This window comes from Copadichromis virginalis, linkage group LG3 (assembly GCF_057382275.1).
Source record: "Copadichromis virginalis isolate Kocher_CV1m ecotype Utaka linkage group LG3, C_Virginalis_male_GT1.1, whole genome shotgun sequence".
Taxonomy (NCBI): domain Eukaryota; kingdom Metazoa; phylum Chordata; class Actinopteri; order Cichliformes; family Cichlidae; genus Copadichromis; species Copadichromis virginalis.
The window spans coordinates 16,499,791-16,514,229 of record NC_140620.1 but is presented as its reverse complement, the minus strand read 5'-3'; the positions used below and the strand labels follow the sequence as shown (position 1 = coordinate 16,514,229).

Here is a 14,439-nt window from a genome sequence, read left to right as displayed (position 1 = left end):
ACACACACACACACACACACACACACACACACACACACACACACACACACACACACACACACACACACATATATATGTATGTATATACATACATATATACATATATACCTGCACACGTTCATACACATAGAAGGTGCATTATGCAGGAAGTGGTGACCGTTGATGTCCAGTGACTTGTGAAATCGGGATTGAGGAGTTATAGAGTCTAACTGCTGTTGGGATGAATGATCTGCAGTGAGGGTGTTTCAGTCTCTGACTAAAGGAGCTGATTAAGAGCAGATTAAAAACAACTCTTCACTCCCCGTCTTCTTGTTTCTTGTTACAGGAACAGTCACAAATCTGTTTCATCTTCAAGTCTGATGAAGTTAAACAGTCTGAGGCTTATTTGAGTGATATTTTTGATTTTATGTGATCTATCTGGACTGACTGCAGCTGAGATCAGGGCTGGACTGGGACAAAAAATCAGCCCGGGCATTTTGACTAGAGACCGGGCCACCAGGTATTATAGGAAAAACCATAAAGCCTTTGAATGAAAACAAACGCTGTTGTCACAGTGATGTACACAGTCTTGTTGGTATATATGTATCAATCTAATAAACTTAAACCTACACCATCCTCCCTATCTTGGTATTCTAAACAGTACCCGAAAGTAGACTGCTTGGTCGAGTTAACCTCCTGAACTATCTACAACACATGGTGAAAACCTGAAATTAAGACAGAGAAGACTAGAGGTGAGACATGACCATTACTGATTACTGATGACAGATTTACATATATTTTCATAAACCATTCATTTGCCACATCAATAAACAGCATGGCAGGGCACAATATTTTTTCTAACATGGCAACCTTTAAAAAGTGAAAGGAGACAGAAAGACAGATGAGAAAGAATAAAACTTAATCGACTTTTTGATGGCGTTTTACACACAGTACTGGTACAGAATCTAGAAAATGTGGGAAAATGCTGGCATCATACTTAGCTACTTCTGAAGAAATTATGATGGGGCCCTAAAAAAATACTATGTACAATAATGGATTTCTATACATTTTACATCAGATGAAAATGTTTGTTGTAAGATTCAGATAATTATTTGTTAAAAGCTAGATATTTTAAATGAGAATAAGAAAGAAAAGTATTTCTTTGTGCCCCCCTTTCAATGTTAATGCTATTATAAGTTAATATAACTGACTGTAAAAAGTCAGCATAACGAAAATAAACTCCACCTAAACTTGGTTCATATCTGACCCAGATAGACTGCAGGTCATAACTTCTTACCTGAAGTTCAGTTCACCGCCTCGGGTCTCTGCTCCTCCTGCCTTTCCGTTATCGACCTGCCAGTGTGTTGCATCTGCTGGCCTCCACCACTTGCTAATGTTACTGAATCTGTGGAAGCTCTGCAATAGCCACTACCAAACAACTGAGTTATTTTTACAAATCTCCCTTCATCTGGCCAATCCACCACCTTTCAGTGTTTATACCATTACGGGAAAAAAAAAAACATCGGCCCATAAAAACGAAAAATCACCATCGGCCCATAGGGCAAGATGGCCATCGGGCATACCGGGCATTTGCCCGGTATGCCCGATGGCCAGTCCAGTCTGCTCATCAGCTGTTTTTTCTTTTACTCTAAATTGAAACTGGCTGAGCAGCCACATTTCCCACATGGTCATATGAGTCAGGGTTCCTGGGTCGTTGACCCAGTGTTTTCTGTTTTGTCATGTTCAGTTTATTTTCACATCTGTTTTCCGTGCCAGCATACCGCCTGCGTATGGTGTTCCAGTTATTTCCATGTATCATTAGTCAGACTAAGTTCAGCTGCGTACTCACCGGTTTCTAATCATTCATCACCCAGCGTGTATTTAAGTCCTCAGTTCCATCCGATTGGTGTCGTGTCATTGATGATGTTTGTGTGATGTTGTCCTTCCCGTGTGTTCCCTCAATTCAGTCAGCCATTTCAGTTGTCCAGCCAGTCAGTGTCCGTTCACCCTCTGTTCATCCACTCCTTATAATAAATCCTCACCCGTCTTCACCTACCTGCTAGTCCTGCGTTTGGGTTCCTTCTTCCTCGCCTCCACACAACGCCTGACAGAGTCTTCCCAGTTTCCCCAGAATGCACTGTTTTAATCTGCATTTCTTTCTATTCCTCACAGATGATATTGTGATAAAGATCTTGTCTTTAGATATTGACAGCTGCAGTAGGTGCTGTAAAATGTATTAATTTAGTAAAAGTGACATGTGTGTTTTAGCCTTGAAGATTTCATATGTTATGAAGTTATGAGGGAACAATGTGCCAGAGACAGACGTCACCAGAGTCAAGTTTGTTGGTTTTAAACAGACTTAGTGTTTTATTTACATTTTGCCTTCATAAACTATTTCTTCATGTTGTTTGAGCGATCAGACCTGCTGGAGTTATGAACAATGTTTTTTTAACTTTTCAATTTTAATATATATTTTGAACTTTCATTTTCTCCTATGTTTTTTGTATTGTGTAAAGGATTAACAAAAAACCTATTTGTTTGTCAAATATCTGTATTGCAGGAGTGGGCAGGAACAAGCTATGGCGTGACAGGTGAAGGGCTTGTTGTTTTAAGTGGATCATTTTTCCATCCTGATGATCAGAAGAGTGTTTGAGGGTTTCTGAAGGGTCTCTTCAGAACAACAGTAAGTGTTAAAAAATGATGTTTTTCAGCCTTTTCTGTAATCTACATCAGTGGTCCCCAACCTTTTTTGTTGAAAGTATGGCAGATAAATACAACAAAATAAAATGATACGACCAAGACAAAAACTGGTATTTTGTAAATATAATACTAAACGCAAATTCACTGTGTAATTGTGTAACTTTATTAGCACCGTTCTCCTGAAATGCGCCAACAACACTGAGAGTAACATCCTCTTCTCTGCCCCTTAATGTTTTCTGGTTGCTATGGTAATGTGTAAATATTTCTTTCAAAAAAAGACACAAAACTACAACACAAGAAAAGGCCCAGGGAAACCAAGTTAACGATAAAAAACTATGTTTATTGTGTTTATAGAGTTGTGAGCCTCAACTCATGCAACCCGGTACCAAACGACTCATGGACCGTGGCCCGGGGGGTGGGGACCGCTGATCTACATCACATCATATTAAATTAATTCAATGTGTTTTATCATCTGAAAAACCAAAACCTCTCAGTGTCACGGTTCTGGGTCCGTTGGACCCAGTATTTTGAGTTTATTGTGTTTTGATTTAAGTTTGCATCAGGGATTGTGTTCTTGTTCTCTTGTTGTGTTATGGTGATGATTATGATTTCTATTATTAGAGTTCCATGTTTCTGTTTATCTGGGTTTACGATGTGGGTTTAGTTTCATATGTCGTTTCCTGTCTGTCTCTCAGTGTCAGGTCTGCGTCTATGTGTGGTGTTCTCATTTCCTGTTTTATTGTGAAGGTCTGGGTCTCATGTGAGTGTGTTCGGTTTTACCTTTGTCTCGTCTTGTTGATTATTCCCAGCTGTGTCCACCACCTGTGTGTAATTCCCGTGTTTCTCTGTGTATTTAAGTCATGTCTTCCGTCATTGTTGTTGCTGGTCCGTCTGTGTATTCCACCCTGCGTCATCTGTGTGTTTCCCTGCTGTCAACCGCCAAGTGTTTCTGCTCATGTTCAGGTTCGTGTTCTGTAGTTTGTTCCCAGTCTAGTTAGTCATAGCTCCATTTGCCGTTTGTATTTACTTTCATGCTCAATAAACCACCTTCACGACTGCCTGCATTTGGATCCTCCTCTATTTTCCACACGGCTCACCTCACTCGCCGTGACACTCAGACTTTATCTGACACACTATCAAGAAGAAAATTACCTCAATCACAAAGAGGGAATGTACTCAGTTACTCTCCTGTACTCTGAATACAGTCATGTGATTTCCAGGAAGTGCTGCAGCAGCTGCATGCACTGATGTTTCATAGGAAAGTCCAAACAACCTCACTGGTTCTCCATAAAGAACAAAGATTTGCTCTCTGTGGCTCCAACACAACTTAAAGACAATCAAAGGTGGACAAAGTTCTCTGTGGTTTGATGGAGGCTACAGCTAAATGCTGCCTCCTCCATCATTCACCTCTTTTATTATGACACGTTTATGTGTAGTTATTACTTCCTCTTTCTTCAACACTTATGGGAAAGTCAAACAAGTAGCTCAAAGTTACTTCTCGTAATCAGTGACTTCATTTGAGCCTTGAATTTAATCTTAGTTAGATTTATGAAACTCAGATTCTCAGATTAGACATACAAACTCCAAACAAAGTAGATTATCACAACCAGATAACAGAGAAATGTCTGCTTTGCTCTGATCAGTGTTGCTGTTTGTCGGTGTGTTTGGGTTTGTGTCTGCAGGTGAACTGTTAAAAACCAAACAGTGTTTGTTTCTGTTAAATAGAATCAGCCTGATTTACAAGTTCATGTTTCTCCAATAAATCACAAATATCAATTTGTTTCAAAAGTTTTTCCATCAGAAAGGTGTGGAGGTTTAACAGTTTGTTTCAGTCTGACATCGTGGTCATGCTGTCTCATTAATGTCCACAAAGATAATTTAGAAGGTTTCTAACTATTAAAGTAATTCACTTTTAATTTTATACAAATAGTTTTTCTTTTCATATGTGATTATAGTCCTTAACATGGACCATAAATTCATACAAAAATGCTTTATTATGAAAGACTAATGGTATAAAATGTATACATAATATTTACAGGGTGGGCCATTTATATGGATACACCATAATAACATGGGAATGGCTGGTGATATTAAAGTCCTGTTTGTGGCACATTAGTATATGTGAGGGGGCAAACTCCTCAAGATGGGTGGTGACCATGGTGGCCATTCAGAAGTCGGCCATCTTGGATACAACTTTTGTTTTTTCAATAGGAAGAGGGCCATGTGACACATCAAACTTATTGGTAATGTCTGAGCACTGAGTGATGGGATATGTAGCAATCAAACCATGCACTAAAACAAGCCTGTACAAATTGCAGGAAATTACCACAAGAACATGTCATAGGAGGACAGAATTGAGGGAGATGTAAAGTCCCAGGATGTAATGGTACTCCAAATGTCAAACAACAGAAATGTGATGTCCACCTCTGATTCATAAAGTTTCACACATTCGGACACACAAAAACACAGAGACAAACACGATCACACATACAGACCCTTGCATCGTGCATGATATTGCACACAACCTGTGCCCACCTGATCCCAAAGTATCCTTGGGCAAGATACTGAACTCAAGTTGCTCCTGAAGTGTTTCTCAGAGTGTGAATGTTAGATGGAAAACATGTATAAAAGGTGCTTGTGTGAATGAGGCATGTTGCATTAAGCGCTTTGATGCTCAAATACAATATAAAAGTGCTCTATAAAAACAGTCAATTTACCATTTATTTAATGGTAATTAAATAAATAATTACCATTAAATAAATACATTTAATTTATTTTATTAAAAACTTCTATGAAAATCAACGTGATGTTTGTTTAAAAAAATTACAATTTTCAATCAATTGTTTCTTTCATAAAAGTTCTGAATTAGAAAACTGTGACATTTTGGGAGCCGCATTGCACATTCATTTATTGCAAATTTATTGATTCAAATATAAAGCAGGAGCTCCAAACTCCAAGAAAGTACAGTGAAAAATTTTTTTCTCTAAAAAACTTTAATTCATGCCAAAGAGGATTAAACTCTTTAAACTCTTTAGACTCTTTCAGTCTGTTAGACTGGGACAGCTAACCACAGGTATGAAGCTCTGAAATGACTTTACATCCAAAAGAGACGAGAACAAAACAACAGAAAAATAATGGAGCTCCAAGTTCAAATAGAGCTGATGAATGTGCTGAACACCAAAGAGGAAATCTGATATGATTCACACACAGACACATGATGCTACTGCTGAACCAGTCTGACCAGGATACTGACACACAATCTCCCATCAATTCCATGAGCACAAAACAAGAACAGGACAGGAAATAAAAGGTGGGCTTAGAATAAAAGCAGACAGAAACAGTAACAGATGCATCTGTTGTTTGTCGTGAGCGACACTCTGACAGGCTGTAACTTGTGCTGGACAGTCTCCTGTCCCACATGGTGATACGCTGAATTATCAGAGCACAGATCAAACATCCAGAGCACCTCTGCTTGTTCCTCTTCTCTACATCACAGACATGAACCTGCTGAAGTTTACTCACATTATTATACATCATACTGATCCTCACACACTGAACAGAAATCACGTTCTGTCTTCAGACTGTGACAGGTGGAGAGGGTTTCCAGCCCCCACCCGTGTGTACTTCAAGGACCTGAAGATGTTTGTTGTATTTCAGGGTTTCATTAAGTTATTTGACAGAAAGATCAGCTGACTGTGAGGGCTCAGAGTCAGCTGTGACTTTGTATTTGTTTGTCAAATATGTGAACTCACAGCTGATAGGTGGAGGAATGTGGTTGCTATCTGGTGGTTGCGATCTGAGGTGTGTCTGTTTAAAAACAGCTGACAAGGAAGCACAGCTCAGTTTGTTCTCTGGATGTTTAGTACAGAGGTCAATTTTTATTTATTTTATTTTTTTTGGCCTTTATGTTTTTAAATATTTTGATTTTTTTTTTCAATCATGATGATCAGAAAAGACTTTGAGGATTTCTTCAGAAAAACAGTAAGTGTTTTATAATTATATTTTTGAGTGTTTTGAACAAAGATGGACAAAGTTCTTCAGAACTTTAGCTAAATGCTGCCTCCGCCATAGTACAATATACATTTTTATACAGTGACGTCATTTTGAAGTCCTTTGGCTGATGATGGTCTTTAGTATGTAGCTGATGATTGATGATGAGAGAGGTGATGTTTGTGTTGTTCTGTGGAGATCATTCAAGAACTGAACCTGTTAAACACTCAGACCTGCTTTAGATTTATTATTTAAATTATATTATTTAGATTTGAAAACAGCCTTTGAATAGCTGTAATAACCACTATGCGTGAAAGGGTTAATCTCACGTAGTGTTAACATCATATTCTGTTGCTGACTGAAAAAACCAACAGACTCAGAGATTTAGAACAAAGTAGATCATCACAGGTAGATAACAGACAGATGTCCGATTTACTGTTTTTGTGTTTGTGTCAGCAGGAGAGATTTAACTGTTAAAAACCAAACCGTGTTTTTCTCTGTGAAAGAGTTATTATGTCTCAAAGAAATCATTACATTAAATTTCAGCACTTTTCTTATGACGCACTTTATGGTCGTCCTACAGTCCAACCTACCAAACGTCACTTTAACGCGACTTCCCTAAGACACATCGGAAGTGTGGAATTTGAACGAGTGGCTGAAAGACAAAACTTTCAGCATTGTTTAAACCTTAAATTTAACCTCGTGCAGTCAAGTGTTAATCTTAAGGTCTATTATGCACTGAAAAAACCAACAGACTCAGACTTTTAGAACAAACTAAGAGTCAGATCAGCAGAAACAAAAACACGGAAATGTTTCCTGTAACTGCGTCGCTCTGCTCCACTTTGATGTTTGTCGGTGTCTTCGTGTTTGTCTCTGCAGGTGAGGTTTATAAACCAAACAGTGTTTCCCTCTGACATAAAGAGGAATACACGTTACCAATACTTTCCAAACTATTGGTTTCATTGTGATTCAGTTCGTCTGTGGGAAGATGTCACGTGATTAGGTGGAGTCGGGCTGGACTTGCTTGGTCAGCAGTGCAGTCTCCAGCACAGAGACAAAGAAGTGTAATGTGTGTGTCAGTGTGATGTGTTGTAGTTTCAGGAGTCAGTATACAGCCAGGGACGGATCTACACAGGTGGCATGTGCCATCAAAAATGGTTATCATGCCACACCTTGTGCCATAGTAGTTTTATTATGCTGATTGGATGCTGTCATTTACCAACTGGGGCGATCGTGGCTCAAAAGTTGGGCGTTCGTCTTGTAATCAGAAGGTTGCTGGTTCGAGCCCCGGCTCCGACAGTCCCGGTCGTTGTGTCCTTGGGCAAGACACTTCACCCGTTGCCTACTGGTGGTGGTCAGAGGGCACCAGTGTCCGGCAGCCTCACCTCTGTCAGTGCGCCCCAGGGTGGCTGTGGCTACAATGTAGCTGCCATCACCGATGTGTGGATGATTGTATGTATATAGTGTAAAGTGCTTTGGGATCCTTAGGGACTAGTAAAGCGCTATACAAATGCAGGCCATTTACCATGTGACATTTTTTTAATTTAAATGAGCTAGCATCAACACTTTGAACCTACTATTAATGCTGAATTTAAATTGATTGATTGATTTTGCCTCCCTAAGAACATTTCATTACCTCCAGCCCTGTATTCAGCTACAAAGCTTTTTGTTCAGTGTATACAAACAGCTGTAGCTCCATAAAGGCAGCATGCAGAGACTCACAGTGTCTTATAATGAGAGGCTGCTTTCTCTCACACATTATGTTCACTTATTATTAGCACATGTTTCACTGTATAAATGTGTATATTTCATCCTCTTGGCTTTGGTCTCAGCAGGAATATATTACGGTCTAAATCTAAATCTCTGTCAAAGAGAGAGTGAAAGATAGAAATAGATAATAAAATAAAACAGTGAAAAAGAGGGAGAGAACATAAAGAATTGCTCTTTGTAGGTGTTCTGGTTTTGCTTGACAGACCTTCATCAACAATAAGAGAAATATGTTTTTGTATATTAGCCTCAAAGTATTATGTTTGTAATGTATTGTACTGCAATGATAGCAAAAAATAATGTGTATGTGTACTTTTTTCCTCTTTCAGACAAGAAAACCATCACAGCTGAGTCTGGACAGAACGTCACTCTGCCATGTCGAGCTACAAACAACAACATCTTAGCTGTAGAGTGGAGCAGAGCTGACCTGGGAGATGAATATGTGCTTTTGTACAGGGATGGCCGATTTGAACCAGACGATCAGCATCCATCATTTAAGAACCGGGTGGATCTGCAGGACAGACAGATGAAGGATGGAGACATGTCTTTGATTCTGAAGAATGTGACGATTGATGACACTGGAACATACGAGTGTCGTGTCGTCCTGAGAGTCAGACAACCGTTGAAGGTCATCAGCATCATCTACCTTCATGTTGATCCTCCAGGTGAGTGAGTAGAGTTGAGTGTGTGTGTGATCAGAGGTGAAGCTGCTTCCTGGTTGTTGATGTTTGTTTCTAAAGATGTTGTTGATGAGACTTTGTAGAAAGCAGCTGGTCTGAGTGATGTGATCAGAGTGCAGTAGATAATGTCTGACAGCAGTTTGAAGAGGAAATGGATTCTGTTCTGTTCTTCACTCATCACCTACCTGACAGCTGACACCTCACACCTGTTTCTCACCTGCAGGAGGATCTGTTGGACTGATCGTCGGTCTGAGTGTTTCTGCTGTGCTGCTTCTTCTTCTTATTACTGCTGTTGTTGGTTTTCTGATCTACAGAAAACATGAACGACAGAACCGAGATTTTAACTAGCATCCTGATGAACATCAGCAAGTTTGAAATGTCTTTGTAGACACAGAGATGACATAGAGACACAGAGGATGGACCTGTTGGACTGAAAGTTGGTCTGAGTGTTCCCATTGTGCTTATTGTTTCTGGATTATTGATCAACTGAAAACATAAACAACAACAGTGTCCGGATTCATACCAGCCCTTCTTGAAGTGCAGTAGAACTTAAATGTCTCAGAGCGTTTTACATAAGAATGCTGTTTAATGGCAGCTTGCATCATTATGGCAAAAAAGCAGAAGTGAATCTTACTGAAGAAAGTAAAACAATAGATTCCAAGTAGAAAAGCAAAAGAGCTGCTTCATTTCACAGGCAATGGTTAAATAAAAAGCTAACAGTCCCTCAAGTAAAAAGGAAAAAAAAAACAGACATTCAACAGAAGAAAAAAGATGGAGCACCAGGACCAGCAAATCTATCGACTGAAAATTGGAAACCAGAATTATTTAAAATTATATATTCTCAACCATCTGTGGGAGAGTCCCAGGAAATTAAAGTGATCCAAGAAGGATCAAGGACATTTTTAATCTGCAGGGTGAGAAGTTTATGGAATAAGAGAAAAGATAGAGAATAATGAAAATGTGTTGAAAAAATGTTATTGCCACTTTACTGTTAGCATTTCATGTTCTTTACATCTATTGTTATCAATTTACTGCTAACACTGAGCAAATATGGCTTCTGATCTATTGTAATATTGTACATTATTATTATTAGTAGTAGTTTTGGTTGATGTGTGGTTTCAAACACACACAGGTCTTCATCATTTGATTGTATGTTTGGTCTCAGGCAGCTAAATTAGTTTGTAGAGGAAAAAATTATCTGTCAGATTTGTGTTTGTGACGTTAGCCGCTCTCATGAGTTTAACACGTTCTACTCTTTACATTTGTGTGGAACACACATTAGCTCATATTTTCAAACAAAAGTTAATAAATCATCACATTTGAAATATTTGGGAGTATTTCCAAACCAAACATTCTGTTATATGATATAAAACTGTTATATAACTATTCCGTGTATGTTTCTCTCGAATAGGCATGAGCAGCAACATATTCTGTTTCTGACTCAATTTGTTTGAAGGTAACTTTTATTTCCATTGATGTCAGCAATTTACTCTGTTCACAGTTTGCTTTCTGATCAGTATTCATGAGTTCAGTGAGAGCTCAGGTGTTCCCCCCCCCCCCCACTGCAAAACTCTTTATAAATTTACATTTCAGTAGAGGACAATCTTCTGGATGGTTGTTACTTCAGTTTAAATATTTGAAGAGCTGGTTACATATTTTTTTATTTTATTTTAAGCTTTTCATAAAAGTTTGCTAATAAAGTTCTACTATAAAAAACAGTACTGTGTCTTTGGTCATCTGTGTCTTCTGGCTGTTGAAGCAGATTTTCTCTGAGCAGAAATCAGCAAGAGTAAGACTCAAATAATCCTGACGCTGTCTCTGTCCTGGAGCAGCTTGAGAGATCACAGTCAGATCTGAGTCTGTAACAAGGATGTTTCACTGTAAACGAATGAGTCCACCAGAGCAGGAACATGTCAGGAGTTTGTAAATTGGGTGGGCGTCAGACAAAGAACCACTCCGGCTATACCCGATGGTTTTCAACCACTGCAGGTAAAACACTTATGAAGGGTCCACCTCAGTGATTGTAGCTCCTCCTGCAGCCTCCTCGCTCATTCATTTTTATGTCACAGACAAAGAAGGCAGAAAGTACTTAAGGCAGAAAACCTAGTAAGAGTTTGATCCTTTTTAAAAGTGCAAGTGTAAAATGCATTTAAATTACTTTATAACAAAACAACCGTTGTATCATTACAATATCTCAAGTCCAGTTAAAGGTTTCTATTTTACATGTACATAACATTTTACTATGTTACATTTTAAGAAACTAAATCAACAATAAATATAAACCGAAAAAATAAAACACTAAATGAAGCTTTGATTACATAATAAAAGTCAGGACAGGAGTAAGGATAGTCATGTGACCTGTAGGCCGTTTCCTGATTAGTCTTAAAAACAAATTCTTCTTTTTCTTGATTACATGTGTGGTCACTTTTTTTTTTTATCATTTCTTGTTATTTTTGTGCCATCCTAAATTGTGCCACAAGGGGGCACCTCCTACCTATTGATCTCACACTACCTGTCAGTGATTCCACCTCATTTGTTTTTTTTTTGTTGTTGTGATCAAACATAACTGTTGGCAGCTCTCATTTCAGGGGCCTGTTACATAATAATAATAAGTAGAAAAATAATTCACTTCAGTTAATCTCAGTATGTTTGTGTATAATGGAACCCAAAGATGCTCTCTCTCTTCCCCGTATTTATTCTTATTCTCCTCTGCTTTATAACACTGACTTTAGTAGCGTGTGGTTGGAGTTTACTGTTTTAGCTCATATCCCCGTCTCTCACTGAAGGTGATGTATGTTCATGTTTAAGAGGTCTTTTTTTTTGCTTTGATTCAAAGGGGTTTGTCAGACAGCTTTTCAGAGAAGAGAGACATGTTTTGAGAGCATCATAAATTTAGCCCTTTATGTACGCTCTTCTTTTACTGTTTTTTGTTTGTATAGAAAGTTTTTGATGTTTAATGTTTTAATTCAAAGTGTTTTATCAACAAAAAACTTTCTCACTTGCATGTTGTGTCTTTTTAAGGGTAAAAGATAAGTCACGTAAAAAAGGGGGGAAAGTGCTCAGAGGAAGAGGGCGGGCTTTACTTGGTGTCAGTGACAGAAATGAAAAAAAGCTCAAATGAGTGAGAAGGACGATGAAGGAAACATCTGTGCTGTGTCTGCTCTGTAAGTAGAATCTCTGTGTTTGTTTGAATTCTTGTACTTTGACTGTCTGCTCTCCTGATAACTGATGATGGAGGAGAAGACATGAAAAACAAATCAGGCTGAATTCAAGTTCAAACACCACGAGGACCAACTGCAGGTCTGAACTGACTCTTTATCTTTGCTCAGGAGTCGAGGAAACACAGCAGGCAGTGAAAAGATCAAATCATTCACTCATTATATCAACACAGCTGCACAGTGGACACATGACTTTAGTATATATACCTAACAGGGCTGTAGTCTATTGAATAATAGTTTAAAAAAACATTTTATTTAGCTCACAGAGGTACACTGGTACTTCTGTTTGTGTGGAGTTGTTCTTTATGTTCACCTCAAATCAACCTGAGTGTCATTTCTCTTTAGTTCTGATCTCACTGCTGAGCTGCACAACAAACCAAGGTCAGTAACCTTCTTCTGTCACAGCTTAAACCTGAGAAATGCTCACTGATATGACCTGATTGGGTTCATGTTTTAATATGATGTAAACCGGATGGAATTAAGGACTATTCACCAATTGTTATGTCAAAAGTTTAACAGATCATCAGTTTTTCATTTTAACCCTCACAGCTCGTCTGACTGTGAGTCCCAGCAGCTCTCAGTTCTTTAAAGGAGACTTTGTGTCTCTGAGCTGTGAGGAGGACGACAGCTCTGCTGGATGGACTCTGAGGAGAAACACAAGCAGACAACAGAGGACTCAGTGTGGAGATGTGTGGGGAAGAGGGACTGGTTCATCATGTAACATTAGTACACTATTCACTCAGGACAGTGGAGTTTACTGGTGTGAGTCCAGAGAGGGTCCCATCAGTAACATGGTTAACCTGACAGTCACTGGTAAGCTGAGTGTGTGGAGTTAGTGTTGATGAAGCTGTGTGTAAATGGATGAAATGCTGTAGTTTGTCTCTGTGTTGAGGTGGATCAGTGATCCTGCAGAGTCCTGTCCTCCCTGTGATGGAGGGAGATGACGTCACTCTGCTCTGTAAAACAAAGACCACTCCCTCCAACCTCCCAGCTGCTTTCTATAAAGATGGCTCCCTCATCAGGAAGCAGCCTACAGGTCACATGACCATCCAGCATGTTTCCAGGTCTGATGAAGGCCTCTACAAGTGTGACATCAGCGGTCATGGAGAGTCTCCATCCAGCTGGATCACTGTCACAGGTGACACACTCACCTGTCTGTGTTTCTGCAGCTTTCAACATTCACAATGTGACGACAACTTAATGACTGTGTTTGCTTTATTTTAGGGGAACACACCACCACACCTCCACCTACATCCACACCTCCACCTACATCCACCTACATCCACACCTCCTTCTGGTTCCCCCTCCATCACTCTTCCACCATCACTCTCTCCTCCTGTTCTCTCTGTGTTGTCATGTGTTGGATCAGTCTGTTTTGTGGTTCTACTGGTGTTACTGGTTCTGCTGGTGAGACGACGTGTTCACAGAAAACCTGCAGGTGAGACTCAGAAAACTGCATTTCAGATATGTGGTTATGATAATCGCACCACTCATATATTTATATTTATATTTATATACACTCATATTTATTTTTATATATGTTTTTTTTCTGCGTTTCAATTTATCCGCACTCACATTTTCACAAATTACACATGCATTTTTTTCACTTCTATTAGAGTTACGTTCCAGTTAAGCTGGGCAGACACTGTGCGATTTTTTTTTCAGTCGTGTTATTCAGCTCCTGCTCAAACTGCACGATTGACTCGTGACTCGGGTGAGAAGTTCGTAGGTCATGATGCAGGGTCCCATACTATACGGGCCGATGCTCTGACCTGCGTGCTCACACTGTGCGTCCATAACATGAAGGTCATAACACAAAATCTGTCTTTCCCTCTCTGTCTTTCACTCACACAGACACGCCACCACCATCAACTTTGCTAAATTGCTAATGAAAAACATTGGTCAGGCAGCTGTGATTGAGCAGCAGTGTAGATCCAACTATTTTCACGGTTGTTGTGGTCGTGATAATTTTGTGAGGCCACATCGAAAAGGCTCAGATTAATTTGCCAAAGTTCTACAAGTTGTGCCTCCATCGCTTGTGTCCAGATCACACGCTGCACTGCCGTGTTTTCGCTTTCATTTTTGTTTGCGCGTGCGCAGTGTGA

General features: G+C 39.3%; 2 protein-coding genes across 3 annotated transcripts; both read left to right on the top strand.

Moving 5' to 3' along the window:
• The first annotated feature begins 6,602 nt into the window (after window positions 1-6,602).
• Window positions 6,603-9,888, top strand: LOC146713071 (coxsackievirus and adenovirus receptor-like). 2 transcript variants are annotated; one of them, XM_085452423.1, is made up of 3 exons: window positions 7,254-7,548; window positions 8,766-9,101; window positions 9,340-9,888. In XM_085452423.1, the coding sequence occupies exons 1-3, from the start codon at window positions 7,479-7,481 to the stop codon at window positions 9,462-9,464; spliced, it is 531 nt and encodes a 176-aa protein (XP_085308549.1). In that variant the 5' UTR covers window positions 7,254-7,478; the 3' UTR covers window positions 9,465-9,888. The 2 variants fall into 2 exon arrangements, 1 of the variants encoding a protein (XP_085308549.1); XR_014919087.1 differs by lacking the exons at window positions 7,254-7,548; window positions 9,340-9,888 and adding an exon at window positions 6,603-6,660 and having other exon boundaries at window positions 8,766-8,827.
• Window positions 9,889-12,174: 2,286 nt separating this feature from the next.
• Window positions 12,175-14,439, top strand: LOC146713070 (Fc receptor-like protein 5). The gene is made up of 7 exons (XM_085437418.1): window positions 12,175-12,280; window positions 12,680-12,715; window positions 12,884-13,147; window positions 13,227-13,472; window positions 13,559-13,618; window positions 13,680-13,772; window positions 14,435-14,439. The coding sequence occupies exons 1-7, from the start codon at window positions 12,250-12,252 to the stop codon at window positions 14,437-14,439; spliced, it is 735 nt and encodes a 244-aa protein (XP_085293544.1). The 5' UTR covers window positions 12,175-12,249.

Excerpts from the sequence above, each read along its gene's own strand:
- LOC146713070 (XM_085437418.1), top strand. The coding sequence starts at position 12,250 with ATGAAGGAAACATCTGTGCTGTGTCTGCTCT. Across the intron at positions 13,148-13,226 it reads GGTTAACCTGACAGTCACTG|GTGGATCAGTGATCCTGCAG; the intron begins GTAAGCTGAGTG and ends CTCTGTGTTGAG. Across the intron at positions 13,619-13,679 it reads ACCTACATCCACCTACATCC|CTGTGTTGTCATGTGTTGGA; the intron begins ACACCTCCTTCT and ends CTCCTGTTCTCT.
- LOC146713071 (XM_085452423.1), top strand. The coding sequence starts at position 7,479 with ATGTTTCCTGTAACTGCGTCGCTCTGCTCCACTTTGATGTTTGTCGGT. Across the intron at positions 7,549-8,765 it reads CTTCGTGTTTGTCTCTGCAG|ACAAGAAAACCATCACAGCT; the intron begins GTGAGGTTTATA and ends TTCCTCTTTCAG. Across the intron at positions 9,102-9,339 it reads CCTTCATGTTGATCCTCCAG|GAGGATCTGTTGGACTGATC; the intron begins GTGAGTGAGTAG and ends TCTCACCTGCAG.